Source organism: Gymnoscopelus braueri, assembly GCF_963280865.1.
Source record: "Gymnoscopelus braueri genome assembly, chromosome: 10".
NCBI classification, from domain to species: Eukaryota; Metazoa; Chordata; class Actinopteri; order Myctophiformes; family Myctophidae; genus Gymnoscopelus; species Gymnoscopelus braueri.
The window spans coordinates 18,154,112-18,180,722 of record NC_137611.1 but is presented as its reverse complement, the minus strand read 5'-3'; the positions used below and the strand labels follow the sequence as shown (position 1 = coordinate 18,180,722).

Sequence of the window (26,611 nt, the reverse complement as noted above, 5' to 3'; positions counted from 1 at the left end):
AGAAAAAAAGAAAGTGATTAATGAAACAAATTGTGGTGGTTGCAGTAATGTGTGCGCGTGTGTGCGTGCATGTGTGCGTGCGCATATTTACTGTGTTCTGTAAATGATCACATTGTGTTGTTTTATATTGTTTGTATTGAATTAACGTGATTGTTGATTTCCTTCAGCCCGCCCTTTCCCCACTCCTTCAAGAGTCCTTGCCTTTTGCCAGGCCGCTAGTTGTAAATAATAATTTGCTCTTAATTCCACCTTGCCTGGCTTATTAAAGGTAAACAAAAAAAAGTATGTGTATTTTGTGTATGTTACAATGATCTACTGTACCTTCTCCCCTTCTGTTCCTGGCAGAAAGTTCCACTGCACCAGGAACTACATCCACATCAACCTGTTCTCCTCATTCGTGCTGAGGGCCAGCGCTGTCTTCATTAAAGATACAGTTCTGTTTGCTGATGAGACGCTGGACCACTGCTCCATGTCCACGGTGAGATGGATGTACTGTTACTCTGCTCCGAGGAGCAAACTTTAGTTTTAAAACGTAATGGGCAGATTGCCATTTAGTTTGCTGAGTGCATTCCTGCTCCCTGGAAGATAAACCATAACTACTACTTGCAACCCCATGACGGTCACGGGCAATTTGATGCCCTAGGCAGGATTTTTACCGGCTGTGCGGGTTTCTTTTAAAGTGGTTTTGCACCCTGAATGCGCACACACCCAGTAATGTTTGTAAACAAGAAACCTGTCTACATCCACATGTGTTGCCACAGAGAGTGAAAAACCGAGAAGGTAGAAGAACACAGAAGTGTTAATTTAACTCTGAGACTGCCACACTGTTAGAACTGAAAGCAGAGGGTCCGGATATGCATGGCTGCATGGGCGAAACCAAAGACTCATGAAAGAGAGCAGTCTCCACTTGAGTCTAAACCAGGGGTCTTCAACGTTTTTCAACCCAACGACCCCTTAGCTGAGAGAGAGACGAAGCAGGGACACCCACAACATATTGTATAAAATTGTGTTGCAGATTACACTTATGTCATAGATTTCATAGATTCATAGACTTGTTTGACAACACTATCATTGTGTAGCGTTGTGTTGGATTCATGTTAATGTGTATTTAAACACTTAAACCCTCGTAACTTAGAAAACGTCTAAGTATCAATATGTTTTCCTGCTACACCAAACCGCTTTAACGAAAATAGACGATATACAAGTCCACATCACCTTGTGGTGTTGAGTGCTTGTAGATCTGATATTTTCGGCTTATGTTCCCCTCAGAATACGGATGCTAGGGTTCAACTGGTTAATGGAGAAAAAAAAGAAAGAAAAAAGGTTCCTATCACACAAAGATTTGGCGCCCCCCCCTAGTAACTCTGAGGACCCCCCTGTTGAAGACCCTGGTTTAAACATAAGCCTACCTACTCCACTCTCGCTCGTTGTTGCATCTTTTCTCATAGAGTATCCTGGGCCAAACAGCTGTTAGTCGCATCGTCAACAACTTCCAGGGAGACAGCGATGTTATTTTGAGAAATGCATCCGCCCATTCATTCATAATGATCTGCATTGCTATCTTTCAGGAAAAAGTGCATTAAACCAAAGATACATTTCTATTTAATACAAACATAATGGGCAATTCCTATCAGATTTTTAGCAAAATACTCCAATTTAAAAACCCCAAATGTTAATGTTTCTAAGACATTTTATTGGACTATTATAATTGTTCCTGTATAAGCTCTCCTTGTGTGTCTGTACTAGCCAAAACGCACTGCCTGAAAATCAGTGGTGTAAAATAAATAAGTACATCTTCTCAAGTACTCTACTTAGTACAATTTTGAGGTATTTTTACTTTACTGGAGTATTACCAATTTTCTGTACTTTTACTTCTACTCCACTACATCTCAAAGGCAAATATTTAACTTTTTACTCCACTACAATTATTTGAGAACTTTAGTTACTAGTAAGTTACTTTGTAGATTTTGATTATTATTACAAAACATACAGTAACCACTTCAGCCCTATATACTGTACATTTCGGCCATTTGGAAATAGCCAATCTACAAGCTCACAATGCATTATGAGCTTGTAGATCTGCTATTTTTTAAAGATTTTTATACATTATAAATACATTTGAAAACTTGTGACTTGTGACATTCTGCATAATGAGTACTTTCTACTTTTGGTACTTTAAGTACATTTTGATACCAATACTTTTGTACTTTTACTCAAGTAAATTTTGAATTCCGGACTTTACTTGTAACAGAGTATTTCTACATTGCAGTATTGATACTCATACTTAAGTAAAACATTTTAGTACTTTTTCACGCTGAAAATCTGCACACACCACCTGTAGAGTAGCCTAAGAGGAGAGGTAACAGTACACACCGTCTTTCGTCAGCTTTCCTTTTCATAAACACCACATCTTTTTGTAGATTTTTGTTCAGCATCGGTTTCATGCATACACCCTTCACACTTATGGCCTTGGGCAATAACAGTCCCATTTTCCCAAAGTGTCATCAAAATGTGATTTTGATGACATTTCTGCTTTCTTAGACATTATTCAGTAGAGACAGGAGTCAGATTGATTTGAACCGACATCACATGTACATGGCGTGTGACTCACTCAACTGAGCTATCATGATGTCCCAAGTTATATTTATAATATAATTATATTTATATGAGCAAAAATATGAACACATTTATTAACAATTAACATGTATAATTGCCATTGATTTGTGATATATTTCCATAAATGGTGGAAGAAATTCTTTCTCAGTAATGTGGAGAGGGAAGCCATGTGGCATTTGTGGCGCCTGCAAATCACAGATTTTGTCATCCTTTCATTTTACCGTTTTGCAATTATGAAGCACCTTATTCAAACAGTTATAAGTCTTTGTAAATCTGAAATATATGCATTATGTATTCTAAGCCTCAATATGTTTTGTATGGATTTTGGACAGAGGCCCTGAGGCATTAGCGGCCAAAAGCTGGGATGAAGAATATGGTGAAAGATTAAACAAACAAAGACTTTTGGGCAGGTGGATTGGTTTGAGGCATGAATTGCAATGCTATGAATCCCTCAAGCTTGAAAACATATCACAGCATGTGTTTTATGCATTCTAACAAAATTGCGCCATGAAGCGCAAAGAATATGGAGATATTTTTTGGCTCTGCTTTGTTTAGAGGCCCTCAATGTGTGATTCAACTTTGGGTTCGATCGTTCATGACTTTTGCTATTCTTTATAAAACAGGTCCCTCAAATCACTACAAACTGCTACGCAAACAATGCTACAAAACAATGACAGCCTTCGTGTCACTTCGTGTCCCTGAGCAAGACACTTTCACCTCCAACACAGGGGAGCCCCCTGTGACTGTGTGCTCACTCTGAGCAAGCCACTGTTGGGTCAATGCAGAAAGGTTATTTGCCCATGGGCATCACCTTATTAGTCTGTTGGCGCGTTCCATTGTGAGACGCCGAGAAGGACTTTTTATGCCTAGATAAATGTTCCATCTAAGCACAAATCTTCAGTTTTCTTTTGCCAATACATCTGGTTTTTGCAACAACATTGGGCACACGATGATGTTGACCTAAAAACAAAAGTAGTTCAAGTGCAGTAATGACGCACGCATGCATAACAGAATGGCACATGAAAAGTCTTCCCCCCATGTGTTAATAAACAGACCATGCCTTTGATGTGTGGGCCATAGATAAGAAAAGCAGAGCAAAAGAAATACAGTCATATACTGCAGGCTATGCGAGTAAAGACACTTAATGATCTGTCTGAGGACCTGCCAGCAGGCTTGCCTTTGACCAAACCACATTGGAACAACTCAAAGCCGGGCCGGGAGGCACAGCACAGTGATCAAGCCCCGCCTGCACATCCCGTGCACATCCCGTGCGCGCGCGCAAAATTTTGCAGGTTTTGGGCGGATTCGGTCACTTTTTGGGGGGCTTTTTGTCACTTTATTTTGGTTTTAGGGTTAGGGTAGGGTTACGTTGTTTAATTCTTATTTTTGCCTGATTTTACCGATTTATTATCTGACGGCCCGGGCCCTCCAGGGTCGCGGGCTGGGAGGCGGCCGCCTCCCTGGCCTCCCCGGAAGCTCCGCCACTGCACATTGCATCAGTACAAATAATGACGTTACAGTATTTACAGTATGAAATCTCCAAACCCCATGTCTAATGCTTCTAAACCTAACCTTGCTTTTCTTTTCTCTGCTTTGCTTTGCTTTGCTTTTCTTTGCCGTCATCCAGGTGGCATGCAAGTTGGCGGTTGCTTTCTTCCAGTTCAGCATTCTGGCAAATTATTTCTGGCTGCTGGTGGAGGGTATGTACCTGCAGACGCTGTTGGCCCTCACCTTTGTCTCTCAGAGGAAGTACTTCTGGTGGTACATCCTAATTGGATGGGGTGAGTTAGGGCGACAAACGGGGTACTTCTAACCATAATCTATAGCCCATGCAGTTGTACGACGTCGGCGTTGCTTGCTGAAAATCTCTCTTTTTTGGTACATTGTATATTAAGCTGGCATGATACTGACGATGTCACTATCATGGTCAGTATAAGTCAGTCAGTAAACAGTCATGTCAGTAACATGTTACCATGTTACCATGATAACATGTTACCATGGTAACATAGTACCATGGTAACATGGTACCATGTTACCATGGTAACATGTTACCATGTAACATGACAGGGCCGGCGACAGGGCCATGACAGCCCCACCATTCAGTGCTGTGAGAGGGGCCTGATGTGACAGGGCCTGACATCCATACAATTCTACAAATAATCGTAACAGTCTTTTTTTCTCTTCCTGGGAAGTAGGCCAATAAATTACATAAGAATCGCATACAAACAGTCCAGTTTAATGGAAAAAAACGGATATTTGGAAATATATATGATGTTTTATGAATTATATAAGCAACCCAATACACAATAAAAGCAAAGCTTACATTTTAATTGGGTGTGGGGGGTGGTAAGGGACCTGGATAATGGATGGGGGATACTGGCCCAAAAAAGGTTGAGAAATACTGCCTTATACAAATAATATGCACACAACATGAAACCTTTACTTGTGATTTTACATTCTAGGGCTCCCATCAACAGTTCTTATAATATGGGTGCTGACCAGATACTTCTTTGATAACAGAGGGTATGTTATACAGTACATAATGTCTATGTAAAATATATTTTGTATGTACAGTACTATACTCTATCATTATTTAATACCATGTATCACCATATATTACCTTTATTACAGTATGTCTCACTTTAATTGTATCCATCTTAAATGTTTAAACCCTATACTTCTTGTAGTTTACCAGAGTCCCCCAGGGGTTTATACTAGGCCCTCACCTGTTTTCACTCTACTCTAAGTATCTTTGCCGAAAATAGCCCCAGAATCGGGATGCTAGGGTTCATGTGGTTAATTGTATTGGGTGGCTGATTTTAATTGCAGTTGCTGGGATGACACAGACAATGTCAGCATTTGGTGGATTATTAAAGGACCCATAACAGCCTCATTGCTGGTAAGAGAACAGGTTCTGCTTGCATCATTATCAAATTTTAACTTTAATAATACATATTAGTTTGCTTTGTTATGGTAGAATCACTGTAGGAGGAGATTAGATGGTTTTGTTGGTGTTAAAGCTCTTTCGTTCATTCAACTGTGTGTGCGTGTGCGTGTGCGTGTGCGTGTGCGTGTGCGTGTGCGTGTGCGTGTGCGTGCGCATGTGCCCTTGCCAGGTCAATATTGTCATCTTCATCAATGTGATCCGGATTCTCGTCCAGAAACTCAAATCCCCAGCTATGGGTGGAAATAATGACACTGGACACTTCATGTAAGCCGTGCAAGATGATACAGTAGGAGTATATATCTAGTCTAGTAAATTGCTAGAACTGGCATGTTCTCTAACGAACATTAAAATAACTCATGATCTGTTGAGCTCATCATGAGAACACAGTATGATGTCAGTATCATAGTCAGTATTATGTCAGTATCATGGTCAGTAAAATGGTCAGTATCATGACATGACTGACATTATACTAACATGATACTGACCATGACACTGATATGATACTGACATGATACTGATATTGACCATGATACACTGACCCACTGACTGACTGACTCACTCACTCAGTTTTTCTTCTTGATTAATTGTTGTCAAGTGAAATTTTATAAAACACCAAGTTAATTTGACCTTATTGACACTCATGCTTGATTGTCAGTGTCACTTTCAGATTGGTCTAACCAGAATCTTTCATAAGAATGCGATATAATATACAGGAAAACTGTGGAATAACGAAACATGGAATAAAACGTAATCCTCCATTGCAGTGGAATAAAATGTATTAAAACTATTTTTACATCATTATTTTGAAAAGAGAGGTTTTCTCAGCAGCAGTTGTGGTCGTAGGCCACCAGGCCAATGACCCCTCAGGTGGTCTAAAACTGTTTTATTTCTATGTATATTTTTTAAAGATTGGTGTAAGGATTGGGATGTATGAAACTGTATGGGATGTTTTCACTGTATGAAACCTTACTTCAAGTAGGCTATGAATTGAATGAGAATAAATACCTTCACCGTGTGGTGGCGAGCCTGAACGGGCCCCAAAAAAACATTTGCCAGGCTTTACATTGACATGCCGCAGCGAGTCATGTGTCATAGTGTCCCCTGGTATATATAGACGTTCCTTTCAGTGTGCCAGCCTGGTGGACTTGAGTCATGAAGGTTGCAGATGCGATAGCCGGCATTCCAAACTTTAAAATAAGGCACAAGATAACTTTCCTTTCATTCAACATTCACAGTAGTTTTCTTTTGTCTTCTTTTTGCCCTTCTGTCCCTTTCTTATTTCTACCTCTTATCTACCTACTGTAACCCCCCCCCCCCCCTCTCTCTCTCCTTTTGTAAACACATTCTGTCTATCCCTTATCTCCTATCCCAGGAGGCTGGCTAAATCCACCCTGTTCCTCATCCCTCTGTTTGGGATGCACTACACTGTGTTTGCCTTCCTGCCAGAGAACACTGGCGTGGCAGCCAGACTCTCCATTGAGCTGGGACTCGGCTCCTTTCAGGTGCAACTGTCTCTAGGGGACAGCGATGGACAAAATGGGGCGTTTGAGAAAACTACTGTCTATCTGTGTTTACACAGTAAAACCCACAGCATTAACCCATTAAGACCTGAGGCCGATTCTTATAAATGTCTTCTAAATCCTAACCTAACTGAAAAACGTATGTTGCTATATCAGTGGTTCTACTTTTTCATGTCGAGGACCACCCAAAATTATATGTATTTGGCCCTGACCCGCATCTCAAAATGTTTTGTGCCAGGAACCCACAGAAGCAAAGATTTGAGTAAAAAATTATCGCTTTTAAAAAATATTCGAGGGTTTGCACAAATTTGCATGATTTTTCCAAAAATTGCAGATCTACAAGTTCATAGCGTGACACGAAATGACGGGCTATGAGCTTGTATATCTGCTATTTTTGAATAGCCAAGGGAATCTAAAATGACAGACATTTTCCAGTTTTTTATTCGGTTAATGTCCAAGTTTTAGGTGGACCCTTTACGGGTAAATCTTTACACTCTTTAAAATTAACCCTCAGGATCGAACTGTGTTTAGGTGTTATTGCTATCATTAATGGGTACTGCTGTTTTCAAAACCGTCGTAAACCTTCTGTGTTGCAGGGCTTTGTGGTTGCGTTGCTGTACTGTTTCATGAACGCAGAGGTCAGTGCTATGCATACTATTTAGCATTCACCCCTGCAGTCACTTCATAATGTGAGAGATGTGTCGCCAGAGCATAATTTATAATACATTACAATACATTTATAATACATTAAAGAGTCAACTACTTTATATCCAGAGTCACAGACTTCTGTCTCCGGGATACCTTTTTCAAATGTCTCACTGCACTTTGATTGATAAAGTCCTGTCAATAATCCTTTTTTCACGGCATGTGGGTGTGCACAGTATGTGTTTTCTACGTGTTAGAGGATGAACTTATTTGCTTATACTTATTATTACTTACTTATTATTACTTATTAGCAGTGGTTCTCAAACTTTCTCATGTCAAGGACCCCCAAATTGACACTTATTAGCCCACGGACCCCCATTTGAAAAGATATGCCAGGGACCCCCATAAGAGAAGATTTTTATGGCTCTATAGCAGTGATTCTCAACCATTTTAATTTCAAGGACCCCCAGTTTGACATGCATTATTAGGCTACAGACTCCCATTTTATGGCATTTCTATCTCTGGGACCCCAATTTATATTGTAAAATCAATGTTAATGTAACTCTGAGAGTGTACAAATGGAACCAAATGGACCCGTTAGGGTCCATTTGGTTCCATTTGTACACTCTCAGAGTTACAGACCCATAAAGGTTCATTTGGATCCTATCCATCATTTGGCTGGGGACCCCCTGAAGTACCCCTGGGGGTCCCCGGACCCCACTTTGAGAACCAGTGTGTTAGAGGATGAACTTATTTGTGTATGTTTGTATGCACAGGTCCAAACAGAGCTACGGAGGTGGCTGTGGAGATGTTATTCACAAAACCACCTGACCCGTGGCAAGCAACGCATCTCCCTCACCCAGGTCACCATGCTGGACCGCGGGGGAGGAGGAGGAGGAGGGTCCCGGAGACCTCCCTCCTCCAGCAACCTCTCCGCTGACTCCGGGGCCTCCACCCGCACCAACACCACAGGGGTTTAGGGAATGTTGTGAGGGCCCAGGTAGAGCGACGACGACAACAAAAACATCATTGTTATGATCAGAACTGACATTTCAACAATCCTCTCAATCTGAAACAGCTCTTATGTCTGTTCCAGAAAAAGAAAAAACAACACACAGTTTTCAGGTCAGAGGAATGCTGTGTTGTTGTCAAAGTTTACTTTCTACAAGCCAGAAAAGTTGAAATGCTGGTCGTTGACTGGAGAATTTTTTCTTTACTTTTTTGAGGCAACACCGCAGACCATGAATTCACAATGTTTGAGCTGGTGTTCAGTTCCATCCACCCAAGGTCTTTTTTTTCCACACTGTTGTGAGTGGCTCAGACTGCTGCTTGGATCTAAACAGCTTTGTAATTCTGTTTGGGTCTAGAAAGGGGGGAACAGTTTGTGAAATGACAGAGAGAAGTGAAAGATGCGGTTCTGGTCGAATCTATAATAGACAGACTGCTTCTGATAAGGTCATGAATGATATTACTGTGGTTGCAAGGCTGCTCATGGGCTGCTCATTCATGGGCTGCTCATCTGTGCAGGAGCTGACACGAAGAAGCCAGGGGCAAGACTTTCATTTCCATTAAACCAGGGCTGTCACGATTATGACATTTTACTTGACGATTAATTGTCGCTCAAATAACTGCGATTAACAATTTCATTGTGTTTTCATTATGAATAAAAATTACATTTCTGTTTAGCTTTTAGGCTTTGAAAACAAAAAGGTGTACAGGGCAGATATGACACATAATTTAATAACATTATACAAAAAAAAGAAGAAACATGAATAGTGGAAATAGCCGATGTACAAAGCTTGGCTACTTCCACTATTTTCAAAAATGTATTAACATTTTTCAACATGGAAATGATTATGACGATTATGCAAAAAGTTATTGCGATTATCTCAAATAATTGCGATTAGGCGATTATGTAATAATTGTGACAGGCCTACATTAAACACGAGCTCGTTGGTGCAAACTGGATTTATTTACAGACAGTGTGTTGTATCTGCGTTATCTAGTGGTGGAAGAAGTACTCAATTTTCTTTAAAAGTATCAACACTGCAATGCATTAATACTCTGTTGTAAGCATTCAAAATTTTATTTCAGTAAAAGAACAAAAGTATTGGCATCAAAATATACTTAAAGTACCAAAAGTAGTCATTATGTGTTCAAAATGTGTTACGTATTGTATACAAATCTTTTGAAAATAGCAGATCTACAAGCTCACAACGTGTCGCTTTGCGTTGTGAGTGGTTAATGTATGTCTAAGTAACTGGTAACTAAAGTTTTTAAATAATTGTAGTGGGGAAAAAGTACAATATTTGCCTCTGAAATGTAGTGGAGTAGAAGTAAATGTACTGACATTTTAAAATGCTCCAGTAAAGTAAAAATCCTCAAATTTGTACTTCAGTTCAGTACTTGAGTAAATGTTCTTAGTTACTTTCCACCACTGGCATTATCACTGGGAACCAGAGGGACCTGCCTGACTGTATTCCAGGTCATGAGTATGCATGAGTGAGTGCGCGCACACACACACACACACACACACACACACACACACACACACACACACACACACACACACACACGCGTGTATCTCAATCTTCCATACAGTACATTGGCATGTCATCTCACCGAATGTCATATTTTGTGAAGCGACTGTATCCTGAAGCTTGCCTGCGAGGAGAAGTCTTTGAAGTGCTGTATTCATGAATATTCACTACGTTTTCTCCTCGTCTATCATTAGACCCCTGGTGGTTGTGACAGCCCTCTCATTTCTCTTCTACGTGACACCAGGAAAAGAACAGAGAGGAGAGGGTTCTCACATCTGCACAGTGTCAAGCTCAGTGTCACAGGCTGACGGAAGTGTTTGTTGATGATAGTTGTTAACATTGTTCGAAACCTGACTCAAAAACATAACTGCATGAGGCATATAATAATAATAGTAATCATGTGTGACAACTTATAACGTTAATAACGTATTCTAAGTGCTTATTACATGGCTTGGTTGAATGCTTGATTCTGATTGGAAAAATCGCTGAATTCAGCTGTGTGTTATTTCTGGATAATGACCGATGTGCTCAATAACAGACCGCTGTCTAATCAAAGACTCAGAGCACCTGCTCATATCAACCTGCGCTGCTTGATTTGATGCTGTATCCAACATGACAGCCATGTAAACAAACACACCATGTCATTTGCAACTAAACGTTGCTTTCAAGAATGTTTTTGAAAACATTTGAACCAAAAATGTATTCTATTTGATCAACTACACTTCCTTGTTTTCGGAGGCAACCGTGTCTGCTCAGCGCAACACTTTCATTGCCGTAAGCAAGGAAATACTTTGTTTTGTTGTTACTTTTGGGTCAATTTATTAATTTATTTATTAAGTAGCCGTGTAATAAGCGGGATAATTGACGGGTTGCTTGGTCATTATTGAAAAATAAATCCCTTCAGGGTGATTATGCACCTCCGCTTTGTGTCGGTACATAATTACCCTGTCGGGATTTATTTTTCAATAATGACCAGATACCCGTCAATTATCCCTTGCATAACTTATAACAAAGACACTTTAGAACTAACTAAGGTAGTTATAATGTGCTGTTCCACTGAGCTTATAATACAATATGACCAGCATGTAAAATATGTTATAAATGTTGTTATACTGTAAGTTGTCATAAATTATATAGCATTTATAACAAGTGTTAAAATGCCTTATAAGTTATAATCCATTTTAAATGCGATTGTAATGCATTATAGACCCAACCTTTAAGTAAAGTGTTACCATAATAATAATAATAATAATAATAATAATAATAATACATCATTATTATCATTATTATTATTTTGATAATACCACATTTTGATGTTGGTGTTTGAACACTAAATACATCTAGTGTCTTCTAACATCTTGTGTTTATTGAAATTCCTCGTCTTGCCAGTAATGCTAGTTACCAGTATAGTAAGATCTCTGTCTTTATATTTCCAAATTTCCAATACATTCCATCACTAAATCAATTGCAATGGAGAAGGGGGGTTATTATGTATTTAAGTATCGTATACATGTAACAGAGTCACCCTACCTGAAGACCATTAACCTTTGTTTGACATGTGAGTCCCGGGTTCGAATACAGGTGGATACATACGTTACATACCTCCTGGCATGGATGATGGCAAATTTCAGCTCGTGTCAGACTTTATTGCATTTACTTTTCTTAAAGGATATCGTTACAATGTTGTGCTGTGATGATAAAATTGGCAAAAGCATTCAATGTTTCATGGACCATGAGTAATGCACTTCATTGTGAATACAATGTGCTTGAATCAACACCTTGTTTTATAGTGGATGCACATTATATGATCATTTGTTGTTGGGCTAGTGACATACTTTAGGTCAGTGGTTCTCAACAAGGTGTGGTCCTCCGAAGTGGGGACCCCAAGGGGTCCTTGAAGGTGTTCCAGCGGGTCCCCAGCTAAATTATTGATAGTTTGGAACCAAATGGGAGAGTGTACCATTTGTACACTCTCTGAGTTATGGGGGTCTGTGCCCTAATGCATACCAAACTGAGGATAACTGCTGAGACACCGACACCAGTATACTGACCATGATACTGACAACAGGATACTGACACCAGGATACAGACTTATTGACCAGGATACTGACCATATTGACCAGGATACTGACACCAGGATACTGACCATATTGGCCAGGATACTGACCAGGAGTCTGACATGCAATAACCCTTCACTCTGAGACAACTGCTCACTGTGAAGGAAGGTCTGTTGGTGCAGTGGTCTAGTGTGCAGTTCCCTCTCTAAGTCCCAGACCGTCTTGACTTGACTAATACTTCAAAACTACTAGGTGTTATTTGTTGAGTGTGGAAGTGTTGTGCTCTAGTGATATGGTTCACAGCGCATGGGTTTCTTGTTCAATCCCAGGTCTCTTGTTGCTACTTAAACATTCTGAAGGCTAACATAAAACACTTCAAAAGCACTTGGAGACAAATCAAAAACACTAGCGGATACCCTTTGAGTGAGAAAGTGTTATAGTGTAGTGGTCTAGTGACCTGTCTCTGAACATGAAAGTTCCGTATTCGAGTCCCAGGCTCCCTGTACTTGAATTTTGAAGGTAACATAATAGGAATATAAAAACGCTAGGTTCCTTGAATAAAACCAGAAATGTTAGACTGGTGCTCAAGGAGAATAAAGTATGCAAGTAACTTTTACATGAATTTTTTAATGTATTTGTCTGTTAGCCCTCAAAACGTTAAAGTACTTGTCTGGTGAGAAGGTGTTATAGTAGAGTGGTCTAGCGACCTGTCTTGGAACACAGAAGTTCCTTGTTCATGTCCCAGACTTTTGAGGCTATCATACAAAAGAACAGTAGAACACTAGTAGACTACTATAGTAGACTATAGTAGACTACTATAGTAGTACCTGTTCAGTGTGAAGGAGAGATGGTATACTATGATGGTGTAGTGCTGAGACTCTCAGCACAGAGTTTACATGTTCAGCTCCCAGTCTGACCATAGGTAAATGTAATAATACTTTGACCTTTTGAAGGCTAGCATACAGAAGAACACTTCAGAAGTACATAGTGCTTGGTGCTTTGGTGCAATGGGGAGGTGTGCTTGATCGGTTGCGTCTGCTACAGACAGTTCGCAGGTTCGAGCCCACGCCATCAAGGCTTGCGAGCTTGTACATCTACTATTTTAGATTTTTTTTAGAAACATCCTTAAAGTGTGAGAACAACTGATTTAGAAGGCATTTGTAGAATCGGCCTCAGGTCTTAATGGGTTAAAAGCCCTAGTCTACATCAAATGATTTTGGTGGCAGTCAACTCTTTTGCATCTGTAAAAATTCAGTTGGACAGGTTTTTTTTTCACGCATGCTGCCTTATCTACAGAACCACAGAGATTTGGAGAATGTTGTCAGGATACTGACACAAGGATACTGATACCAGGATATAGATATACTCATACTGATTCCAGGATGACACCAGGATACTGACATCACGATACTCACACATAGCATCACAACTAATCTAATATTAGGCTTGTCTGGGCATTTTGGGGTTATGCAGTAATGTAGTTATCACGAAAATAAACTATCTTTAATGCATAAGGACATTTCCATGAGGCTTCGTTCACTAGTTGAGGCAAGGTACAGGCAAGGTAATAGGAAGTCTGTCTCAAGACCCGCCCTGCCTCTCATTTGTTGGTGAAGTTGTTCTGAGAGTGGGTAAGCCAATCAGAGTAGAAGTGACATCTCACAGTGTTTTTTTAATTAAAACAAATATTTATCCACAGTATAAGCCTGTGACATGTTTAATTTGAGAATAAAATGACATAATATTTGTATTTTATGTATTTAAAATACAGAAAATACAAGATCTGAATGTATCTTTGATACAAATTACATCTAATTTCTTCCATCCCAGCCAAATACAAATGACAAAATACAAAAAAAATACGTATTTCAAATAGGCCTACATGTATTTAAAACACTGCCCATCTCTGCTTACTCATTACATATTCCACATGTGTCACTTTTACTGTTGTTGCTGCTCATTTCTCTCCCAGGGATCACTAAAGGATCTCTCTTCAGAAATCATTCCCCCAGATCAGAATGCCATTGCCTATTGCAATGACTGGCTAAGTGAAAATGAACCGTAGTCTCAAGAAGGTAATTCACCACAGACAGATTTATTTTGCAGTTTACAACATGTTAATTTTGGACATGATTTTTGGACACCAGAACGCATGTGATACATGACACACTGTATACCATCTTACAGGTCCAACACAAGTTTTGGTCGTTGATTATACACATATTGGACATCTATGTTTTATATCCTCATCACATGTTTTCATACACACATGCTCTTAGATTCTCTCTCTCTTTGACGCACACACGCACACACACATACACACACACACACACACACACACACACACACACACACACACACACACACACACACACACACACACACACGCCTATTATGTATACGCAATCTCTTGTGGACATAGAGAGTTTCATTTGTCGCACGCTGAAAGTACACAAACAGGAATATACTACAAAATCACAGTCACAAATAGTACAGGTCTTCATCCTATATCAAGATCATATGTACAGTATATAGACACACACACACACACACACACACACACACACACACACACACACACACACACACACACACACACACACACACACACACACACACACACACACACACACACACACACACACACACACACACACACACACACACAATTAAGAAGAGACATCATTTGTACACAATGGCAACTGATAGCAGGCAAAGATTGAGAGCAGCTGAGCAACAATGGTACATTCAGAATTCCACAGAGGTCAATAGAATTCATACACACTGAACACTCATAATACTACACACAGGCAAAGTGCCAAAGAAAAATCCATGTAACAACCAGAAGGAGAAAAGATATGCTTACATTTAAGCAAAAATATCTCAAGAGATTTTTTTGACATGTACAGTATACAAAAAATCATTGTATGTGTGTATTGTTTAGAAACCCAAAATGATTTTGACCAGAACATTTTGTGTTTGGGTTTCTTATCAGTAACACAAAAATATGATTCTGCATTTTTCAGGTCAGCCAGAATATAAAATCTAAATAACTTAACCTTGTTGACTATTGATACACAGAAAAAAAGTTTAAAAGAAAATTAAACAGGTGGACCATGCCAAACTAGCTCTTCATCTCCCCCTCCCCCAAGACAGCAACGAGTGCCAAAACATAAGAGTCACGACGCAAATCTACATCAGTCAAAACAGCTCCCATCCCTGTATCCCTCAGGACTTTCATTTTCACCACTCACACTGCTAAGAAAAGGAAACAAAACAAAAAGAAAATCTGACAATTAGCTGCCACCGTGTGGCGAACAGAGGTGTAGCGCACACAAACACACACCCGAGGAGGGAGCTCCTATTGTTATTTTCACAGACAGTAACAGCTTTGAGACATGGTCGTTTCCATCTGAGCCACTAGTAATAATGGACCCAGAGTGACGGCTGGTGATAGAACACATTACAGCAACAAGCAGCAGCAAGGTTTTTTTCTTTCTTTTTTTTCTTTTTTTTTACAGCAACCTCATGTCATCTCGTGCAGGCACACACAGCACAATTTCTAAGCAATGCCTCATGCCAGTATGGAGCCCAATTCATGCTTCATTGTGTGACGGTGTCGCTCACCGAAAATAGCTCGACTTGATGAGTGGCATATTCCCTAAGGCGGGAGGACAATCTACATGGTATCTGGAGGGCACAAGAGGCGCAGATTCCCTCACCGCAAGTGTTGGGTTCGCATCAGAGAAGAGTCAACAGTTCTCCGTTTTTGCGGTAATCAAATTAGTTAGTGGCCACTCTGTAACCCTCATTAACTGACATGCTTCCTTTATCTGGGCAACTACTTGTATCTGTGCCTATTAGAGCACTTAATAACAGTGACATTCACAGTGTCAATATGTCTTGTTAACACCATATGTTGCCTTGAAAAGTAACTGCAAGACGTGCGTTGTCGTCCCCAACGTAGAAATACACAGATGGGCTCAAAATGAGCCGTCCATTTCAAGAGTGCCTGTTTTTATTCTGGCTGTGTCTGCAGACGGACTGTATTGTCTTATATTTTATGAAGCTATGCCTCATCTCAGCAAGGTGATAATGATGACAACATTATGTCTAGGGTTTTCTCCACACTACTTGCTATTTTCTCAACAGAAACATAGAGGTGAAATTGTGCCAGACTTTGCCCACTGTCACCTACATTTATGGAACTCATACCACGTCAGTGGAAGCGTGGAGTTAACGTCAATTGATAATAAAGTCGTACATCTGTCACAGAACTATCACTTACAATATATACAAGAAAATGGGTACAAAATGAGACTTATGAATGGTTGAGAAATGAAGATACATCCTAATTGGCTCAAGAGCATCACCATCTTTTCAGCGCATAAAGATACCGCAATACATTCTTTGTTTTTATGAATGGACATACTATTGACTGTACATTTTTTGTAATAAATATCATTATCATGGATAAATACTTCGGTGTACATCTATTCTGACTTTTTCTGTATCTGCAGTAACTGATTGATTTACCCCTCTTCTGTAATCTGTAGAGTTTGCAAACGTTCTTCTTTCATAAAGAAAAAGTAAAAATGGTACAGGGAGAAGTTAGGTTACACCCCGAGATTGTCGAGAGCGATCACATTAAAGCATTTAGTGTAAATTGTACAATATGCAATGTTTGTGTTTCTATAATTATTATTTTGTTGATGTGTTGTTTCAGCTCCACGCTTGATTTGCCATTTGAATGAATAAATCTCATGGAATTGGTTATATTACAACCGGGCAGTAATCTTTTACCGTTATCTATACTGTAAGACACAAAAGTCTAAAGAGAAAGAAAATGTGAAAGTAAAGAACATTTGTCATAAAGCATAATTGAGCACAATCTCTCCATTATTAGATTACTCTCGCTAAGGCATATATTAATTATATATTATATATAATATTCATTATTTGTTTTAATATAATTGTACATAATCACTCTATACATGCTTTGCAAAATAATAAGAAGGAAAAAGTAGCTTATTCTTTGCAGAATAATGCTCAAACTGCCTCTTTATGGTCGCCTTAAATCTATGTGATATTCATCTATTGTGACTGACTAGGCACTTTGGAATGTGAATGTGAGAGAAAGTTCGGCCAAAAATTACAGAAAAAGAGCAGTCTAGCAGGGTACAATTTGGGTGTTACCAGGCAGGCAGGCCTGAGACTCACAGAGGAAATAGAGGGTGCAGGGTTATCTAGGTCAGTGGCTCTCAACCTTTTCAGACCCCCCAAAATAATCATATTTGAACTGGGGACCCCCCCCCCCCACCCTGACAAGCACTTGGAATTGTAAGAGTTGAGGCATTACATTTTGTTTGACTAGGTTCCACAGACAAATATTGTGAAAATAGCACATCTACAGGCTTGTATATCGGGTATTTTCAAAAATGTTGCCTCTTTCTTATAATATTTGACAATTTGGCCAATGTTTGACCAGTTTTTATAGTATAGTTTGTTGATTTCTTTTGATGCAGTAATGGTCTTCTTTCTTTTTCTTTTTTTCTTTTTAGGTATTAAAAAGGTCTTAAAGGTCCTTAAATTGTCATGGTTGAGAAGAATCACTGATCTAGGTGTATGTGCACAGCTCAGTAGACAGATTAGTTGTACTAATAGTGCCTGTGGTGGGGTATGATTATTCCCATGGGGCCATTTCTTGTATGTATTCCTGAAAGTTGAGAAAGTGAGTGCAGTCTCATGTCGTTTTGTATTAAAAGCACGTCTGTCATCTCTTTAAAAGGGAGAGAGCCCTGGGAATGTAAATACCATATACTGTAGCAAAAGGCCTGTCAGCACTGAAGAAGAAGAACAAACCAGTAATTATTGTTTGTTGTTTCCTGTTCTTTGTTTTAATTTCTGTAGTTGCACCTGCACTGTTGTAAATGTATTAAACGTTATATAAATACAATGGCACTGGTCGTAATATTACTATTCTATTATTGATGTTTTTGGCACTGCTATGAAGTTTAAGCAAAGTATTCATTTTGTATGGAGCATGACTTTTGAAATCTTTGCAATTTGCAATATCTGCAATTTCTTTTTTGCCAAACAAATACTTCAGAATAGACTGGGTAGGAATGTCCATAGGATATTATAAGTCCTCAGGATATGGGATGAAGTCTACAGATTTGGGCTCCAGTTCCTTTCTTTGAAAAGGCCATTACAATACCGCTTTATGTGAACCGAGGAAATCATACCTAGACGCATTTTTTTTTAAACTATTTACAATGTATCAATCAATGACTTGTTGTCATATATCTCTTGACATACTCTGTACTTATGGCTGATTGTAGAACATTTTTTAATCTAACAAGAACCGTTGAAACAATTTGCAATTTGTATAAGCAAGGCAAAGATTTAGTTGCTGTTCAACGTTAGATCCCTATCAGATTAGATCCTGTATGTATGGCACTTTGAGCACACTTAAGCCTGATTTATATTTAGTCGTACGACAGTGACCCGCGCCAAAAATAGCCAGTCTACAAGAATTACTATTCACAGCAAAAGCCAAATGTTACCTCTACATTTGAAAACCCATTCCTTTTTTTCCCCATTTCATTTTCTTAGCTGTCATACTTTGGCAACTACTGCACATGAACTCACAAATGAATAAATACATGGGTAAAAACTTAAATGCCTTCATTGCAAAAACATTTAGCGATAATTATGGAAGTATTAATAATGAAAACACTTCAAAAAGTGCACCTGCAGAGAACACATTGTACCATTTAAAATAATAATATAAATTACATTAATTATTTAGCCGACAAAATCACGAAACAAGAGAGCCAGCCAGGCTGTATTATTATCTACAATCTTCAATAAATGCTTTCTGAATTGCCTCAGTTGCTGATGGCCAAACCAGGAAATATAATACAGGGACAAGGGTCTGATTGGTCTAGACCAGTGATTCTCAAAGTGGGGTCCAGGGACCCTCAGAGTTCCCTAAGTGGACCCTTACAGGCCTGTAACTCTGAGTTATGGGGAACTTGAAATTAAAAAGTTTGAGAACCACTGGTCTAGACACCATGTGTAATAGGGTGGCACCTTGCAGTTGACTTTGACCAATCAGACGCTCAGGTGGGGAGGCTGAGGTTGGCGCTCTCAGCCAGGGGGCTGGACATGCGTATCTGGGAGCTGCTCTTGCTCAAGATGGAGAGCTGGGTTCCCCCGTTCACTCCACTGCTGGCCAACGAGGGGTGCCGTTGCTGCTTCAGATCCACAGCAAAGTACCGGTTCACCGTCCAGCTGCGCCATTTCCTCTTGATCTCCGACTGCACCTTCAGGGAGAAACTTCACAAGGTCATTTTTTAATGTACTTTGAGCTGTGCCGGCTCAACGAACAGGTGCAGAACACTTCACTCCTGCGCCAGTACGGGCAGTCACATTCACCAACGTGAAAAAAAGATCCGACATACAGCACTTTGACATCAATTGCAATTGACATCAGAAACCCAGTCTAAACCATTAGGAGTTAAATGCTTAATTATTCCATGTCATGCAACTGTGCCGAGAAGGGCCAAGCTACCGGCTCACAACGTGTTGCATCGCGACACGTTGTGAGCTGGAAGATCAGCAATATTCTAGCTTAATGAGTACAGTATGTGTATATAAATTGTGACGGAAACCTACCTCTCCATTGAGGAAACAGTACAGGACAGCTACCACAAAGCCCTGAGAAAAGAATGGAGAAGAATTGAGAGACACTTAGGAATAGGTTGATAACGGCAGCCGAGAACTGCCTTTAATATTTACTTTAAAAAGCAACGAGTGTAATGAATTGGTATGAAAGAAACTGAACTATGTACAGTACTTCAATGAGCAGTTCTTCAAACCTCTTTGGTGCCGACAAATGAAGAATGTACCCAACGTGAATATTTATTATATTCTACCCATTTAGCTGATTCTCACATATTCAGAGTGAGTTACAATAGAAGCCAGGTACCGCATTGTGCGCTGCTGAAGGACAGATTGACTTGTCACTAGAGCCCAACCGATGCCAGAATTTTGAGTCTGATGCTGATCCCAATTAGCCTGGTAAACCACCCCCCCTCCGGAAATCTCATTTCATTTTAGATCCCAATTTCCTAGACCACCGATTTTGACCGATATTTTGTCTAAAAGTACAACATTTTCAAATCAATTAGAAAAACTTAGATTTGATTAAAGTTTCTATTTGACAACATTTACAGTAACTATAATTGTATGTAAACACTTCAGACCTATTAACACATATTCAAAAATAGCTGATCTACAAGCTCACAAGTTTTAGATCTGCTCGTTTTTATAAACTTTTGACATTTTTAACCACGAATGACATAGGGACAGAAAGGTTGAAAGTGGTTAAAAATTGGCTGCAAAACTGCCGATACCGATGTCGTCAGAAAAGTCAAATAATGACCAATATATCATTCAGACCGATGTATCGGTCGACGTCGGATTCTACAGGACACATGAATATTGCAGAGAATGAACCTGCGCGCGTTAGGTTACCAGACTGTCTCTATCCCCAATTATCCGCCGCATCACCCTGTCAAAGCAAAATAGACATATAATAATAAGATAGTCCACACTCCTTTGTGGTATTTGTCACTGTGTATTTGCATACACAGTGAAAAAAGGTATCTGGATTTAACCCATCCTAAGTAACAGGAGCAGTGGGCAGCTTTGTTATGCTATTCATCTTCTCCTTCATCCTGACGGGTGCATTATGACGGGTGGGAGGTGAAGCAGGTGAAAAAGAGAGAGCGCACCTGGAAGGAGCCCAGGCCCAGCTCAAAGACCAGCCTCTCTCTCTTGCTCACGTCCTCCGGCGAGAAGGCAAACACGGTATAGTGAATACCAAACAGAGGGATGAGCAGGAGCGTAGAGCGCGCCAGACGCCTGCACACACACACACACACACACACACACACACACACACACACACACACACAAACAATAAAATACATCAAATAATTCGCCAAGATGGAGATAAATCTTCCACAGTAAAAGAATTACGCTGAGAGCGTACAAATGGAACCATGTATGATGAGGAATTGAGGTATCAGTATAATGCTGTAGGTATTTCATAAAATATGCAAAAATCAAACACAGTTCATCTACATCTTTGAGGGTAACTAGATTTTTACCGGCATACTATTGTCCCTCAGCCGTTTTTATTTTGGTTAAACATTTTCAGGCTTAAACACAAAATCTGAAATACTTCTCCCAGTTTAGTCGTTATGACAATTCCCAATTCTCTGCCAAATGATGTTATGATATAAGCCCTATTTGCTGTCTCAATATAATTACGTAAAAAACAATAATAAACATTTTTCTTTGTTTCAACCAAAAGATGCTGCACATAGTACTTAATTAAAAGTTGCAAATAGTACAGAGGTAAAATATTACAATGATTGCTAAAAGGATAACCTAGGGACTTGTCTCCATTGTGGTCCTGTAGGACTAGGTCAGAATGAAGTCATCGCTGACCTACTGTACCCTAATTAATACACGCTAGAAGTCACAACCACTTACCACTCTGTTTTATAGTGTCATGCAGTTGGTGAAAATAGTGTGTCACGCACGCACGCACGCACGCACGCACGCACGCACGCACGCACGCACACGCACACGCACACGCACACGCACACGCACACGCACACGCACACACACACACACACACACACACACAAATGGATGTAGACACAAACAACACAACAAATGACAGTCAAGTGAAGGGGGACAGCAGTTGTCAGAATGGGGCCCAGGGTTTCTAGGGTAGTGGTTCTCAAAGACCCCCAAGGGGTTCCAGGGGTCCCCAGCTAAATGAGTTATTATAGCATCAAAATCCACAGCTAATTTTGGGGCTTGTTGACATGAAAATGTTTCAGAACCACTACCCTTAGGGTCCTTAAACAGGACAAACAGAAATGGAGAATACTTTTATACAATAAATACAATTTCACTGAGATGTATTAGTGCTTATTTATTAGTGCACAATCTATTCTAATCATACCACACAAAGTCACATTCTCCACTCTTGTCCCCCAGCAGACACAAAGTAAGCAATTATGCACTACTGTACGCAAACAATCTCAGTAAATTCCTCTTAGACGGGGAGGGTCCTTGCAAACTGGACATTCATTCCAGGGTTCAGGGAATGAAAAGGTTTACCACTGAGGTAAGACACACAAAGTAAATCAACCCGGACGGACAGACACAAAATGTATACACAAACATTTATGTGCGCACATACTGTACCTACACACACACACACACACACAGGTGTACATGTGTGCGTACATAAATGCAGCATGCCCACACACACACATATACGCACACACACGCACACTTACAGTGTGATGGTGGATAATTCTGACATCCTGCACGAATGCTGCACAGCCTGTGTGGGCTCACTGAAGCATTTCTGAGCACAGCTGCTACACAGCACAAAGACAACACAACAGTACAACAAAGACAATGTCTTTAAGGACAAGAGACACACGGTCACACCACACAAAATACACAGAAAATACACCGCTCTTGGTTGGTAGACGAGACTCTCTGGCAACGGTATACCTGAATCGTGAGACTGACACGTTCTGCGCACACAGGCAACAGGTACGTCAAACACAGGCTGAAAGAGGGCCTCGTTTCAGGACACACTCAGAAGCGTTGAGACGCTGTATCTTGATGGACAACAGCTGTATTGATCAAATTGTACATTGTACTACGTAATTTTACAGTGAGAGGGTAGAAACATTTAACGTGAATTAAGAGGATCATTAAGTGGGCTGTATATACCGGCCGGATTGTGCACTGACCATCATAGTCCACTGGTTCGATTTGAAACCTGTGTTGCATGTCCTTTCCCCTAACTCATCCTTGGTTTCCTGAATGGATACCATCTTGTCTTCAAAGCAAAAGCAAAAAGCTGAAAAAGAGGGTAATTTACCACTGTTTTCTCTATATAATAATTATGTCTCCTTTAGTTGCTGTTGGGGTATATTTGCTACAGTAGATTTGCACATACTGTATATTCTGTCCTCTGCCTTTACCCATCCTAACTATTAGGAGCAGTGACTGTCATTAATACCGGCACCCGGGGAGCAGTTAGGGGTTAAGTGTCTTGCTCAGGGACACTTCAACACATACACTGGGCATGTGTCGAGGGGATGAACCGACGACCTTCCAATTCCCAGATGTCCTCTCTACCCACTCAATAAAACTTGATAGACGAACATTTCAACTACAACGTGTCAAGCCACCAGCTCTTGGACAAAAATGCACAATGGTCAACATGTACAGTACAAAAGCGCATTTCTTTTTTGTTATCTGTGCAATGACAACGGCAAAATACATTGATACAACACCACTGGCTCTTCATTCACCTTTTGAAAAGAGTTAAAAAGCCTAACCGTGATGACGCTTTACTCTTGGCTCTAAGCATTGCTCTGATGAAAGTGACATCATCTCTTCTATTGTGCTCAAACTTACAGGTAGATGCTGGACTCGTTTCCCCCGATATCAGGCGACTGCAGCTTCTGGACCAAAATAACGATAATCCCAACGAACAGGACAAAATTGATCTGCACAATAGAAAGAAAGAAAAGAAAGCGGCACAAAAAAAGAATCAATAGTTTTTTGATGTGAGCACAGATGCAGCGGAAATGTATCGATGGGCAATTTAAAAGATTTGTCATGAATTACAAAATAGATGAAAGGAGGGGTGTGGAGAGGAAAGGAGGTTGGGGAGGTTGCCTAATAATGAGGAGATTAGAGAGGGGATAGATCAGAACAAATCCGTTACGATGTGCCTACCATGATGGAGGCCACTACCGGTCCCTTGATCACCCACCAGAGGGCAGTGTTCTCATTTGTGTCCCAGCAGCTGGAGAAAAAGGGGGGAAAACCCATTTCATTTTGTAACACAGCTCAACAAATTATGATAAGTACTTCAAACCATTGGTCCCCAGGGGTGCCTGGGGGGGGGGGTACCAGGGGGTCCCCAGAAAAACTAGTTAACATGGCGTCCCTATCATTTTCACCACTTTAACCATATTTCATACTATTCAAAACTAGCAGATACAAGCACGAGTGCCAATATGAGCTTGTAGATTGTTGAAAAATCCTGGCACAAAAATATTTTCTGAGACAGGGGTAGCCCCCCTTAATAAAAGCTGAGCACTCATAAAAGAAGAACAGGAAAACAAATCATCCACAGATCTGTCAGTGTATCAACAAAACATTTCCCCACGGGACCAGCCAAAAAACAAACATCATTTTGGGAGTCCTTGACGTGAAAAGGTTTGAGAACCACTGCTTCAAACCACGGGCACTGTATGGGGAATCCAGGGCCCAGTGGCAACATAATCACAATGGACAGATTATAGTTTGTTTTGGTGTACAAATGTATGTGTCAACTGAATGAGAATTCTATTATCATGCTGCTGTCCAACCCTAGCTTCAGTGTTACCAGATATCAGTCTACTTTCTTGTAATAGCTGATGTTTTTTATGGTGTAGGGGTGTTATTTTTGTATGTATAGTGCTTTTATGTTGTGTGTTTTTAAAGGACCTGAGTCTGCACAAATCAAGTTGATTGATAGTGTTTCTTGAACCTGTCTGAGGGCCCCTGTAATAACTCAGGGCCACTAGAGTCTCAACTCTTCACCCACACTTAGTAAAAGTGATTCAAATTGAGTCCATGACAAAATGAGTCCATGACATAATTTTTTTCTCCCCATTTAGTCATCATGCCAATTCTCCTCGTCGCAATGCGACGCATTGTGAGCTTGTAGATCGGCTATATTTGCACGCCACCATTGTACAATTAAGTGTAACATAGTTTATAATATAATATGTAAAAAAAAATGTTATCCAACCCCAGTCTCCATGGTGGTGGGCAGGACCTTTAGCCCTGCGCTACCCGGAAGCAGCGTTGTGATAACAAATGTCAAGAATCGTCAAGGATGTCATTGCTGGAAAAAACTATTTCCATTACTACTATTTCCAACTAACTATTTCCATTGCCCTCATGAACGCATCATCTCTGTATCTTTTATTGTGCAGATGTGTATATCATTTTGTTGTAGGCCTACCTGGCTATTTCTCATATGGTGTGGTTTTATTTACATGCTATGACCTTGGTGTATTGTGGAGATGACATTGTTTGGACATACCCTGAGTTATCAAAATGCAGCCTCAGCACCGCCCAGACAGTCACACAAATGGTAGGAGTGCCTGCAACAACAGAGATGATTCTTTAGTTGAAGTTAATTGCGTCATTTGTCCAACAATGAAACTCAAGAGTTTTACAAATGATGTTCCATGAATACAATTTTGCACAGTTAGAGAAAAACACTAGCTTAATAGCCCCTATGATTACCAAAGTTCCAGTAAAGTTCCAGTAGTTCATTCATATGCATTTATGTGTTCAGAATAATACAAAGGGTGGCACCATGATGAAAATTACAGTTACATACATAAACTTTACTTTCTACTCAAGAACAAGTACTGCTACTTTAGATACATTTTACTCAAGTTACAGTTCTGTATACATTTATAATTCAAATATCAACAGTGCCAATGGCAAGTGGTAATGGGAGATGTAAATGTAAAATATCAGTCTTATTAACACTGGATCTTATTAGACTCATTTGTTATCTATTTGCAAGTGAATAATGAAAGTCAAAATGACAAAAGTCGTGCTGCACTTTTGCTATTTTCCACATGAATAACTCATGAGTGGATACCTACCCCATCCTACAATAGTGTACCAATAGAAGTACCGTCTCTCGGGGAAGAACGTCTCCACCAGTAGGGTGAACAGATACAGGCCTTCTATGAACAGCCAGAAGTAGTTGGACATCACACAGTAATGGAAGAAGATCATCACTGCTTTACACGCCACCTGTATTGGGCCACACACAAGAATCACACACTGAACCACTAACTGTACCCGAACAGCAGGTTGGTGCCTTGCACTTGGTTTCCTCTGCCCTCTGGGTGTGAATGTGTGTGTGTGAATGGGTGTGTGTGAATGTGTGTGTGTGAATGGGTGAATGCATAATGCACATTGTCAAGCGCTTTGGATAAAGGCGCTATATAAATGCACCAGTCGTTTTATTTCTTTTTAATAGCCAGGAATAATGAAAAATTAAGTGCGTGAAAACTGTTTATCTGCCTTTTCTCTTTTTTTTTGCTTTTTCAGCCTCTATTGATAGTATACACAATACAGACAGGAAATGGGGAG

General features: G+C 40.0%; 2 protein-coding genes across 3 annotated transcripts in view; one reads left to right on the top strand and one right to left on the bottom strand.

The window, feature by feature from the left end:
- Positions 1-8,708, top strand: part of LOC308093411 (vasoactive intestinal polypeptide receptor 1-like) — a gene marked incomplete at both ends in the record, with an annotated part of 41,100 nt that extends 32,392 nt beyond the window's left edge. Inside the window, 8 exons of the mRNA XM_080439746.1 lie at positions 346-478; positions 4,244-4,397; positions 5,079-5,139; positions 5,446-5,515; positions 5,733-5,827; positions 6,936-7,065; positions 7,680-7,721; positions 8,505-8,708. Of these exons, the coding sequence (XP_080295872.1) occupies positions 346-478; positions 4,244-4,397; positions 5,079-5,139; positions 5,446-5,515; positions 5,733-5,827; positions 6,936-7,065; positions 7,680-7,721; positions 8,505-8,708 (889 nt within the window). The remainder of the gene's footprint in view (positions 1-345; positions 479-4,243; positions 4,398-5,078; positions 5,140-5,445; positions 5,516-5,732; positions 5,828-6,935; positions 7,066-7,679; positions 7,722-8,504) is intronic.
- An 8,956-nt stretch (positions 8,709-17,664) lies between these two features.
- The window catches only part of LOC308093948 (pituitary adenylate cyclase-activating polypeptide type I receptor-like), a 34,311-nt gene continuing 25,364 nt past the window's right edge, over positions 17,665-26,611 (bottom strand). The window contains exons 7-14 of one of the 2 annotated variants that reach the window (XM_080440360.1): positions 26,116-26,269; positions 25,539-25,599; positions 24,179-24,248; positions 23,855-23,946; positions 22,714-22,797; positions 21,127-21,256; positions 20,006-20,047; positions 17,665-19,653 (exon numbers count right to left, since the gene is read on the bottom strand). In XM_080440360.1, the coding sequence (XP_080296486.1) occupies positions 19,450-19,653; positions 20,006-20,047; positions 21,127-21,256; positions 22,714-22,797; positions 23,855-23,946; positions 24,179-24,248; positions 25,539-25,599; positions 26,116-26,269 (837 nt within the window). In that variant the 3' untranslated portion in view covers positions 17,665-19,449. The remainder of the gene's footprint in view (positions 19,654-20,005; positions 20,048-21,126; positions 21,257-22,713; positions 22,798-23,854; positions 23,947-24,178; positions 24,249-25,538; positions 25,600-26,115; positions 26,270-26,611) is intronic. The other variant, XM_080440361.1, reaches the window with a different exon arrangement.